Genomic DNA, 12,141 nt, shown 5'->3' on the forward strand with positions numbered 1-12,141 from the left:
AAGAAAAATATGGCAAAAAATTAACAGTAGTCAGTAGTACTGGCATATTATTCATTATGGTATTAAATGTACCAGCATTTCAAGTTTCACACTGCATATATAAAGACATTCTTTACGGTAGTTTATAAGAAAAATGGAGGAATAGATAAACTGACAAAAGGATGGGCAGACAGATTACTAGATAACAATATTGCTCCCACTCCTAGAGTGGATGTTTTATCAACAAAACATATGTTTTATAAAATGTAAGATAATGTTTTGAATACAAAAAACTTTTTAACTTAAGATTCTCAGACACCCACATATAAAAAATTTAACACTAAACAATTTAATTAAACCAAAACAATGATTTTATACAATGAACAAATCATTATACCTACAAACATGACAGACAAATAATAATTTAAACTTGAAAGGCACCAATCAACAGCTTTAAGCGTGATATCTGTGGAAAATAACATTATTTTTCATGCATTAATTTTTTTCATAATAAACAGTTTATAATACATTGAAACATACTGAGGATTAATAAATTTTCTTTGGTACCAATAGACCTCTTTTGAGTTTGTCCTTCACTGGAAAAAACTTGTCAATTAGGCACACCTTTTAATATGATGTCATTAACCAGATAGAGGGGATTGCCTGCTGTTTATCAAGCGTCTTAGTGATAGTCATCATGCAGGATAAACTAGAAATAATATTTGTTTTGTAGGTACTTAATCACAATTCCCTAATGACAGCAGTGCAGAATTTCAATTATGAAAATTCAATTTGCTGAATAAACTGTGCTATATAGCATCATAGTTTTCCAACCACATGCTCAACATTGGACACAAAGTGATGATGCCCCGAAACGCATGAATAACATTCGGTAAAATTAATTCTTAAACTGTAAAATTAATAAAAATAAAAGAGAAATCTTTCTAAAATATTATATACAAAAATATGTCAATTTAAATACACTTAATTTTACTAATAAACTCGTGATAATACTAAATCCATCAACACCAAATGACGTAAAAGCAGTTTTTTCTTTTATTAAAGAGTCATTAGAACTGAGGATAGGAAACCAGTAACTGTTTTTATCATATGTATTTTCCTTCTGTTTGTTTTGTCTATGCATTTGCCATGACCAAAATTGTTTTGTTTTTTTGTCTATGTATTTACCATGACCAAAATAGTTTTTTGGGGTTTTTTTGCAAATAAAGAAAAATTAAAACCAAAGTTTTTAACAGAAATGCATCAAACTCAAAAGTTGTCTATTAACATGTGTTTTTTTATTCCATAAATTTGCCAGAGTCTGCATCATAAGCCAACAAAAACTTAATACTTTGTTACAACAATTAAATCAGTGGTTATCTTTTACAACCAAATCCACAAAGACTTATAATGAATCAACATTAGGAAGCCATGTGTGATTCTTAAAAAAAAATTGTTGGCAAAAGGATTTATAGTCTATAATAGAAGATTTATCTGCAAAAAAGCATTAAAAAATATCTATTAAAAAATTTCTATTAAAAAACAAGAATTGAATAAAGATTTAAGTTTTTGAAAAATACTTATTGATTGTTAAATTTTTGTTGCTTGGCAACATTTTTATTTAAGAGGCTATAAAATATTAAGGAATTGTTGAAACAGTATGAAGTGAATACTCTTATAAGAGATTATTAATCACAAGGAATTCTCCACAAAAGGTATAAAGGGCATAAACAAAATGACAAATAGCATTGTGTGTGTTTGTTGGGGGAAAAGGGTGGTCTGAAGTGATCTGAAGTGTTATAAAACTGGTGATGGGTAATACATGGGTTTAAGGTATAAAACGATTATTAATCAATTGATGAAAATTTGTTTGATAGAGTCAACACATTGTGCCGGCTGACAATTCCTAACCACTGGGTACTCCCAATTCTTTTATTTATAGATATACAGGAAGAAATAGAAACTATATATTTGACATATATTTACATCATACTTGTCATATTTACATTATTATACAAACAAAACACATATCAACATACAAGATCTTTGTTTTTGTACATTTAAATAATCATAGCAAAATATCACAAATATTAAGCACCATGTTTTCTTAATATATGACATAGGTTCATCTGTATTACTATAGTATTATATTATGACAAATATCACATATATAGTCCAGGATTAAACAAACCAGTGAATTTCATAGATTTTTCACGATTCAGTGAACGCCAAATCTTAATAGTGCAGTCATCACTAACAGTCACTAAAATTTCTGAGTCGCTCGGACTGAATGCTACACAGTTTACTACATCTTCATGACGAAATTTACTTAGACAGACTCCATAGTGACGATCCCATATATACCCATGCTTGTCTTCAGCTCCACTGGAAAAGATAATTAAATCACATAAACGATATGCTGAATCCAAATAAAAATTAAAAAAATCTCCAAATAAAATAGTTTTTGATACAAATATACCCCTTCCTAACAGAGGTGAGCATTCCACAACGGAAATCAAAGCTCTATAGTGCTAGAAAAGCATTTGAAAGATTTATCCTATCCTGCCAAAATTGAAATTAAATAAGGCTAATTCTAACAATGAACACAGCCTTTCCTGGATCTTGATATATATATATATATCTCCAACAGGAACCTCAACCCAAAATTTATGAGAAAAGAGATGTTTTTTTTCATTTCCTATGTTAATTTTTCCATTTTCAATGGTAATGTTCCCTTGTCATCATCTTATGGTGTTTTTCAAATTGTTCAACCACTTGGTGTGGTGTCTGTTTTCACTGAGCTGGAACACATTTTGTTTGGAAGCTAGCTGAGGCCTAACTTCTGGATGCAGGATTTTCTTGCTGTGTTGCAGATACATTGATGACCTTCAGCTGCTGCCTGCTCTTAGGTTGGGTTGTTGTCTCTTTGACATATACCCCATTTCCATTCTCAATTTTATTTGCCGTCTTTCTTACAAGAATTTTTCAAAAACTTTAAATTTTCTTGTAAACTGTTTCCATAAGAAATACCAGGCTTTTAAATCAGTCCGGTAATGCTATATCTTAATACCACATACTACAATGTGAAGATAAACAACTTGCTGTAGATTGGCAATAAGTTTAACCAATATGATACTCCAATTAAATTAATCAAAGAATTTTGATATTGAAACAAGCTAGAGAGCACCTATGAGTTCTTTTACAACATCAAAATTTAATCAATATTTTTTTTAACCATATTGGTACATTTAAACCTGGAAATAAGATGCACCAAGATTACCAGTCAGAGGGACCTGAATTTCATAAATGAAGTCTTGTTACATATCTGTTACCAGATCAAAATTTCTAGGCAAAAAGGTTAACTATTAAACTTCAAATTAAATATTGCATTTGAGGAATGCTTTATCAAATTAGAGTCATTTTCATTACAAAAGTCAAGAAAATGACCTTACACAATAACAGTAAAAGCAAATACTTTTAAAAACTTGAAATAAGCATCTTAAAGTGAATCAATATTTTCGTAGCTTTTTTTACCTGGCAACATACTGCTGACTAACATCAAGGAAAATGAAGAAACATTCATCATTGGGAGTGTAGGCTTTGTGTGCTCTATACATGGTACCAACTTCTGCCAGCCTCAGTAAGTCTATCACATGGATGTCAATCTCCTGAGCAATAGGAGGCGGAGCTAAGGGATTCTGTATGTCATAATCCTTTGGCCAAGGTCTACAGTTCACATACAAATACCTGTAATTATTTATGGCTGATTAATGATTACAGTGATTACTTGATAAATTGTAATTGATGACAGCTGATTAATTATTACAATTACAACTAGAACCCAAGCCTGCTGCAATATCAACTGGAATTAGGTATTGCCGTCACATAAACACAAACATTGAATTGGAACTTCAATGTTTGTGTTTATTGCAATTTAAAACATGAAGATTATAAACAAAATGTTTTTGGTGAAAATGTCAAGTTTTCAAAATTAACTTTATAACTAACAAAAAATCTGAAAAAAATATAGTTTATTTTTTTAAAACATATAACTTTGAAAGAAGAGATAAAAAAAAAATATACAATGAAACATTTGTTCATAAATGGACATTATTTCTTATCTTTTTTCCTACATTTATCAAAGTGCTCCTTTTTTTTGCATTGACATTTTTAATTTGACTCTTTTCTCTGTTTATATGTAGAATTGTATATTTACCGATGATCAGGAGATAAGGCTAATCCTATGATATGACCATGCATGTCTATAACTTTATCAAGTTTATCATATGCTATGGATTCCAATGCTGGTGAATTGAATTCAATATCTGGTAAAAGCGGTCTCTCATCTCCCAATATCTTTTCTAGCGGCTTTATTCTCTTAATTCCAATCTGATGTGGTGTATATGTCTTTGAACCCTGTGTAAATATTAAGAATTTATCTAAAATGTTCCCTTTCTGTGGACTAGTTGAGTCAGCAGTTATAAAGTTTGGGTAAGTTATACTTGTATCTCCCATGTGAAGAGCAGACGCAGGATTCCAATCATCTAATGCCACTCTGTGGTCATTACTTCGAAAGAAATGTGACTGGAGCGGTGAACCAAACGTGGCTCCATCTAAGTACATGCCACCATGACAAGAACATGAACTCCCACAGCCACACTGACTCGAACTAGAATTCTGAGCCGAGTTGTTACTATTAGATGTATCTTGGATCGAACCATTGGTAGGGTTCACTGGATTACCACTTATGGAAGTATCAATTGTTTCTGAGGACAAAGAGACACACTTAGTTGTTTTTTCAACTAGTTTATCTACATCTGGCATAGAGATATCCTTGGTACCTCTAATAGGAGTTTGATTATTTGAATTCGGTAGATCATTGTCACTTAACTGTCTCACCAGATCGTCTTCAGAAAAAGAACTATGATTACTACCACACTGATTTGACATCTTACTGTTTTCAGACTTTTGGGTAAATTTCTTATGACTTTTCTCAGCATCACGATATTCTTGTTTATACTCAATAGTTCCAAGAAATTTTTCCTTATTTTTCTTAGCAATTTTGGAAGAGCTTTCATTATTGTCTTCTCTATCAGCTTTATCCTGTACACGTTTGCTCCCTTTACCGATCTCGTCTTTGTCGTCTGTTTCCATCACCTCTCGACAGCTAGCAACCATAACAGTCCGAACTGAACTAGCATTAATATTTTTCAGTTTATATAGTCTCATCACCACTGATTCATGTTCATTTTCTGTGTCTTGAAACGCCTGATGATGAAAAACATTTTTTAATTAAGATTTTAGAATAATTTACAAGAATTCAGAAATTGAAAAATATTGAACAAGTGACAGAACAAAACATTTACTCATAAATAAGAGTAGCACGAGTGAATTATCATGGTTGTTCAGTCACAAATTGAGTATTTTATATATTTGATTTGTAGCATATATAAGTAAATCATTTAATTACATTTAGTATTAATAATTCAACTTAATAACAAACTGATCAAATTAAATACCTTGGTTTAAGAAACAATTTTATTATACTATGTGAATTATGTACATTTTCAACTTGAAGTAACAATAATATTTGCATAGAATTACTGTAAATTCTGAAATTATTATGTGCATTTAATGTCGCCAATTAGTCATTTTAGACTAAAATGTGTTTTTAATTTTGTGATATTGAGGAAACTGCAGTTTAATCCATATAAAAATTTCAAAATACGATTTAAAATTATTGTGATTATAACCCTGTCACATTTTTCGCAATTATAAAAGCATCAAAATAATTTCTGAATTAACAGTAGTCATTTTTTTTTTCTTTTTACAGATTCGCATTTCCTTTAAATTTTAAATAACTCTTTTAACAGAACTTCACTGGACATGCTTCTGCAGGCTTTGAAAGGCTGTTAAATGATCATTTGATCATAATTTTATTCTAAGTATCTCCTCTATGTAACTTACCTTATTAAGCCATAAAACAGAACAAGACTGTAATTGTCCTGTCCAATGAAGGCTCCCAGATACTAAATGACTGTCATTATACCAAGTACCAAATACATCATATGGTTTGTTGATAACTCGAGCTTGTAGTTCAAAGTTACCTAAAATACAATACAAAAACATTGAGGAACACATGGCAGTGCTGATACATAATCGATGCACAAATATTTTCATGACAGAGGGGTGTGTAATTAATGCTACGTTTGTCAATAGTGTAAAGTTCTGTTTCATAGGCGACAGTAATCAAATCCACAATTATAGCCCTGATCAAAAGAAGAACTTGCTGTGAAACAGATATGTATCACAATACTTATAATTGATATTTTTTTAAGGACACAAAACAAGCGTATAGGATGTATGAAGGATATCAAATATCAATGGTATTTAATAAATATTTTTTCATTGAAGTATTTTTATCAGATAACACATAAATGAAATGTTCCTAGGAAATGGTATTTTGAATTACAAGGATTAATTCAATTCTTTTGAAGTGATATATATGCTTCATCTAATGTTTGGTTAATATAAAATTAACCTTAGTTGTACTTTATAGATGTAATGTATAATACACTGTTTCAAAATATGAATGAATATGGGCTATGTGTTCTCTAAAATGAAAATAATGTCTTGAATTGTTTGGGATGTTTTGATCACAATTCAATATTGACGTATGCTTTTGAACTGCAATATAGTCTGAAACTGTGAATCCTATAATGAATATCACAAACCCTGTAGTGAAAACACAGCTATTTCTCCTGATGTGCTGTTGGAACCAAAATGAACCCCAGAAACTAGTAGCAGTGTATCACTCTCATTGAACTGTGAGAACTGTGTATACTTCCAAGTAAAACGTTTCATATTCTCCTTATACTTTAAGGATATAGGATATGTTGTATTCCAAACCTAAAATGGAAACATAATTTTAAGAGTATTTAAAATGGTCTACACAGTTTTGCTGAACCACTAAAATAATAAAAAACAATTTGCCGTTTCAGAATCTAGAGCATCATGGGTAATTTAATTGTTCATACCTAAAGTAAAAAAAACGTTACGTCATTGGTTGAATTTCCATTGTTTATAACATTTTAAACCAATCAAAACGCTTTGGTGTACGCTTTTGAAAATATTACCCAGGATGCATTAGATTCTAAAAACGGCGATTTATAGAACTTTAATCTTTAAGTAAATCTCATCAGATTACTAAGTTCAAAGACTTTAGTGGACAAATATATGATGTGGTACGATTAGTAATGAAACCACTCACAACCAGAGACAAAAGAAGCAACTATTTCTCTTTCTCCATACTGATCTCAAATCAATATTCATAATTATTTTTAACTTGGCTACTCATGTGTAAAATTATGTAAGTGTTAAGAATAAAGGAAGTTGTTTAGTGATGAATCTGAAAATGCATAACACAGTATAGCTGACTTATATAAACCATGAAATCAAATTTTCAGAAATCCTTTTGTTATACACAAAAAATGCAGCTCCTAAGAAAAAACGTGATGAAAAATATTCATGAGAAAGACTGACATCTGGACTAATGGATAGACGGACAGACAGAGGTAAAACAGTATACAGTACTATCACTTTTTAAAGAGGGGTATAAAAATACTGTTTACAAAAAATTTTTGTGTGCAATATTCATGCCAATATTTTGTGCAGGGATTGCTGTAAGTTGAAGTGTAACATTCAAAAGTTTATCATCAATACAATCAATTTATTCAAACCCTTTGTTGAAGTATTTTCAAGCATTTTATGTGATTGCCAATAAAGCCAAAATAACCCCTGTGAAAATTCTGATCAATCCATTTATAGTTACTTTAATAATGCTAGAAAAAATCTGCTTTCTGGACATGTCCTCCTTTTGTCACGAAAATGTAATTTAAAAGTTTGAACAGCATCTTCCAACATTGTAATCATTATTATAAAAAAAACTGTGTAAATCTATAAAGAATGTTCAAGAGAAGGTTGTTCCTCCAGGTTGGAGTTTTTTAGTATTACTTTATACATTGTACATGTATACTTGAATTTAAATATGGTGAACCAACACCATGAACACCTGAGGTAGTAATTCTGCAGTTGTGCGGTTCACAGAATTAAATGTCTTAACATCGTCATGACTACATTCATTATGACATTTAATTCTGTGAACCGCACAAACGCAGAATCTATACTTCACTGTAATTTTTCAATATTGTAATTGACCTGAAGACGCCGCGCTTGCTGGGGCAAAACATGTAGACCACAATAAATTATTTACCATGCGGTAATGGATGGGTGTTATTGTCTTTAATGTCGTTTATTGTACATGTATATGTAATTCTAACATGCATTATAAGTTTGTATATTGTTAATATGTATATATATATTGTCTCTGTAACAGTTGTTTTATGATAATAAAGTATTCATTCATTATTTCGGTTAAAGAGACAACATCAGTACATAAGCACTCATATCATATAAATACCTTAATAAATCCATCTTTGGAACTTGTAGCAAACATTTTTCCATTGTGTGAGAAGCTGACATGTAAAACCTGATCTGTGTGTTGTCTAATCACCTCACTCTCTACCGCTGGCGTGTGGTACTGAAGACGTTTATATTCCTGTAACCATGACGACTTGCCAGGTGCCATGGGTATATTTCTATCAATTTTCCAATGTCTGTAGAATACATCCTTCCAAAGCAGCTCGTCTCTGCTTACTCTGTACCAACATCTAATAAAGTATATATGATCTTTGTTAGATTTCTATCCTACCAACATCTAATAAAGTATATACGATCTTTGTTAGATTGCAATTACAGTAAAGATATTAATAAAGTTTTGATATTTTCGTTGTTAGATTGGTGTCTAAGTAGAGCTATTAACAAGTTTTGATATAATCTTTGTTAGATTGCTGCCTTAGGTAGAGATCAAATAAAGTGTTGACATTACATTTTGTATCTTTGTTAGCTATAGATTGCTGTTTAAGTAAAGATATTAATAAGTTTTTGACATTATCTTTGTAAGATTGCTGCCTTAGGTAGAGATAAAATAAAGTGTTGACATTACATTTTGCATCTTTGTTAGCTATAAATTGCTGTTTAAGTAGAGATATTAATAAGTTTTTGACATTATCTTTGTAAGATTGCTGCCTTAAGTAGAGATATTAATAAACTTCTGACTAGGATTTCTTTGTTTGTTTTTGCCAGAAGTCTTTTTAATACAAAAAATATGTTCAAAAGACAAGTATTTAATTTTTGTATTGTTTTACTAGAATAAGTCAAAGAGACATCAACTGGACCAAACAGCTGAATCCAGTCAAAGGCAACAAATGGGTCTTCAATATAGCACCTGAAGTCAATTGTTTCGGTCAATTTTTACTCAGTCTGTCTTTATCTTTCTACTTACCTGCAAACTTGAGCTGCCTGTAGTAATGATGCTGCTGGGAGGAAAGAAAATACGTGGAGTATAATATCATCAGGAATACTTTCCCAAATACAGGCTATGGGCATATCATCCATTTGTCATGTTGGCAAGTCCATCATTAAAAACAATACTTCTTTCTGAAAGAGAAGTAATAAACATTAATAACATGAACTTTCAATTAATCTTTCCTTGCTAAGCAATAGTACTTCAAAGTATGTATACAAAAATATTTATAATATTTATAATCTTAAGAAAAAGAATTACATTAACACTTTTTGTATACATACTTTGAAGTATTAAACATTGCTCAGATTAGAAAGTCTTCATGGTTATCAGTGACAGCAATATAGGTACATTGTACATTTTTTTTGTACATTAATTGTACAGTAAAAAATTTCAGTTCTATTTAATACAAAGGAATACTACATATACATGTAGTTTTCATCTACAATGTACAAAAATGTATACATAGACAAGTTTTGTATATCAAAATATGTGGCAAAATCTATATCATGTATGTACATGTATGTTCTACTACAAGCATGACAAGATAGTCTTTTATTACACCTGAAAAAAACACTGGGGTTAAGCTGATGACAGTAACTCCATCACAGTCATCCCAAGATGACTGGGGAAAAATTAGATCAGTATCTGTATGGTCTGTTGAAGTGTGTAAGTGAAGATAAAGGATTACAAGGAGTTTTAATATTCTAATTACCAATTACGAAGAAGTCTAATCAACAATAGCCTGGCATATTTATGAAATGTGTGAATAAAAATTCAAGTTGAACTTGTGTCTTCTTAACAATTTCAGAAAATTGACAATTAAGTAAAACACATATAAGTGTTGTCAAATTATACCAGGTATTTATTTGGAAATTTGGCTATGTAAAGAATTGTAGCAAAAATAACATAAAATATTTTCCCAAACAATTAGCATTACAATATGTCTTACTGGTACATGATTTTGGCATTTCAATTAATATGAGGCAGGCATAACCTGTGAATGGGGACAAAGTCTGTATGTTTTTATGTTTTAATTGAAACCTGTTTATTAAAGAAACGGAAATACATGTACCATTATGTTCCTGATTTTGATTATGTTAGGGATTTACCTGTGACGTTCAAGTTATGACGTCAAATTCAACGTAAACAAAAGAAAAGCTTTCATCAGGTAACGTTTTTTTTCATATAATACAATTATTAAAAAATGAATTTGTATTGAATTCCAATCTTATATTTTACTAGACTGATAAATATAAAAAAAAATCAAAGTCTCATGCAAAGAAGACAGATTTCTGTGCAAATGCACTGTTCATGTAGATCCTATTTGAGATATTTAATGACAAACAGGTTATATTGTTACTTATTTGGGTAACTTGTCCAAACCTGTTTACATAAACTTAAATAATGTCACTTTCTATCTCATAAATTTTAGTTTTATAATACCCTAGAATCGGCCCACTGGTTGTCAGTTTCCAAGTGTATTATTGCGTTCAGATCTAACACCGACTGTTCAATATATCTAAAAGATAGCGAAGTATTATAACGTGATGCTCTATATAGATGCAAGAAATGGAAATTATGTCATTGTTTTCAATCTCTGTTGATCGATTTATTTTTCTTCCACCATTAATCAAGGGAGATAATGAAATATTGGAAGTTGCTAATTTATGTCATGCTTATCCGGTTATTTTCAAGTCATTTAACGCTAGCATGCTACAAATATATGGTATTCACACTGGTAGTTTCAATATACATATTAAAACTTTCATTTGAAATTAGGGCTTGGCATCTGACTGTCTTTCTAGTATCTTTCGTCCCTCTCTTATAGAAAACTATAACTAGAGGCTCTAAAGAGCCTGTGTCGCTCACCTTGGTCTATGTGCATATTAAACAAAGGACACAAATGGATTCATGACAAAAATGTATTTTGGTGATGGTGATGTGTTTGAAGTTCCTACTTTACTGAACGATTTTGCTTCTTACAATTATATCTATCATGAACTTTGCCCATTAGTAACAGAGAACTATATTTGGTAAAAATTTACATAAATTTACCAAATTATTGAAAATTGTTAAAAATTGACTATAAAGGGCAATAACTCCTTAAGGGGTCAATTGACCATTTAGGTCATGTTGACTTATTTGTAGATCTTACTTTGCTGAACATTATTGCTGTTTACAATTTATCTCTATCTATAAAAATATTCAAGATAATAACCAAAAACAGCAAAATTTCCTCAAAATTACCAATTCAGGGGCAGCAACCCAACAACCAGTTGACCGATTCATCTGAAAATTTCAGGGCAGATAGTTCTTGACCTGATAAACATTTTTATCCCTGTCAGATTTTCTCAAAATGCTTTGGTTTTTGAGTTATAAGCCAAAAACTGCATTTTACCCCATATGTTCTATTTTTAGCCGTGGCGGCCATCTTGGTTGGTTGACCAGGTCACGCCACACATTTTTTAAACTAGATACCCCAAAGATGATTGTGGCCAAGTTTGGATTAATTTGGCCAAGTAGTTTCAGAGGAGAAGATTTTTGTAAAAGATTACTTTAATTAACGAAAAATGGTTAAAAATTGACTATAAAGGGCAATAACTCCTAAACGGGTCAACTGACCATTTTGGTCATGTTGACTTATTTGTAGATCTTACTTTGCTGAACATTATTGCTGTTTACAGTTTATCTCTAACTATAATAATATTCAAGATAATAACCAAAAACAGCAAAAT

The 12,141-nt window shown here is 30.7% G+C and overlaps 1 protein-coding gene across 1 annotated transcript; it reads right to left on the reverse strand.

Moving 5' to 3' along the window:
• Positions 1–2,122: 2,122 nt before the first annotated feature.
• LOC134708345 (F-box/WD repeat-containing protein 5-like) lies at positions 2,123–11,045 on the reverse strand. Its single transcript, XM_063568802.1, has 8 exons — positions 10,850–11,045; positions 9,383–9,537; positions 8,459–8,708; positions 6,714–6,888; positions 5,947–6,086; positions 4,196–5,247; positions 3,514–3,726; positions 2,123–2,364 (listed from the first exon to the last, which is right to left on the reverse strand). Exons 2-8 carry the CDS (start codon positions 9,493–9,495, stop codon positions 2,142–2,144), a joined length of 2,166 nt encoding a protein of 721 aa, XP_063424872.1. The 5' UTR covers positions 9,496–9,537; positions 10,850–11,045; the 3' UTR covers positions 2,123–2,141.
• Between the last annotated feature and the right edge of the window lie 1,096 nt (positions 11,046–12,141).

The sequence above is a fragment of the Mytilus trossulus genome, chromosome 2, assembly GCF_036588685.1.
Source record: "Mytilus trossulus isolate FHL-02 chromosome 2, PNRI_Mtr1.1.1.hap1, whole genome shotgun sequence".
NCBI lineage: Eukaryota > Metazoa > Mollusca > Bivalvia > Mytilida > Mytilidae > Mytilus > Mytilus trossulus.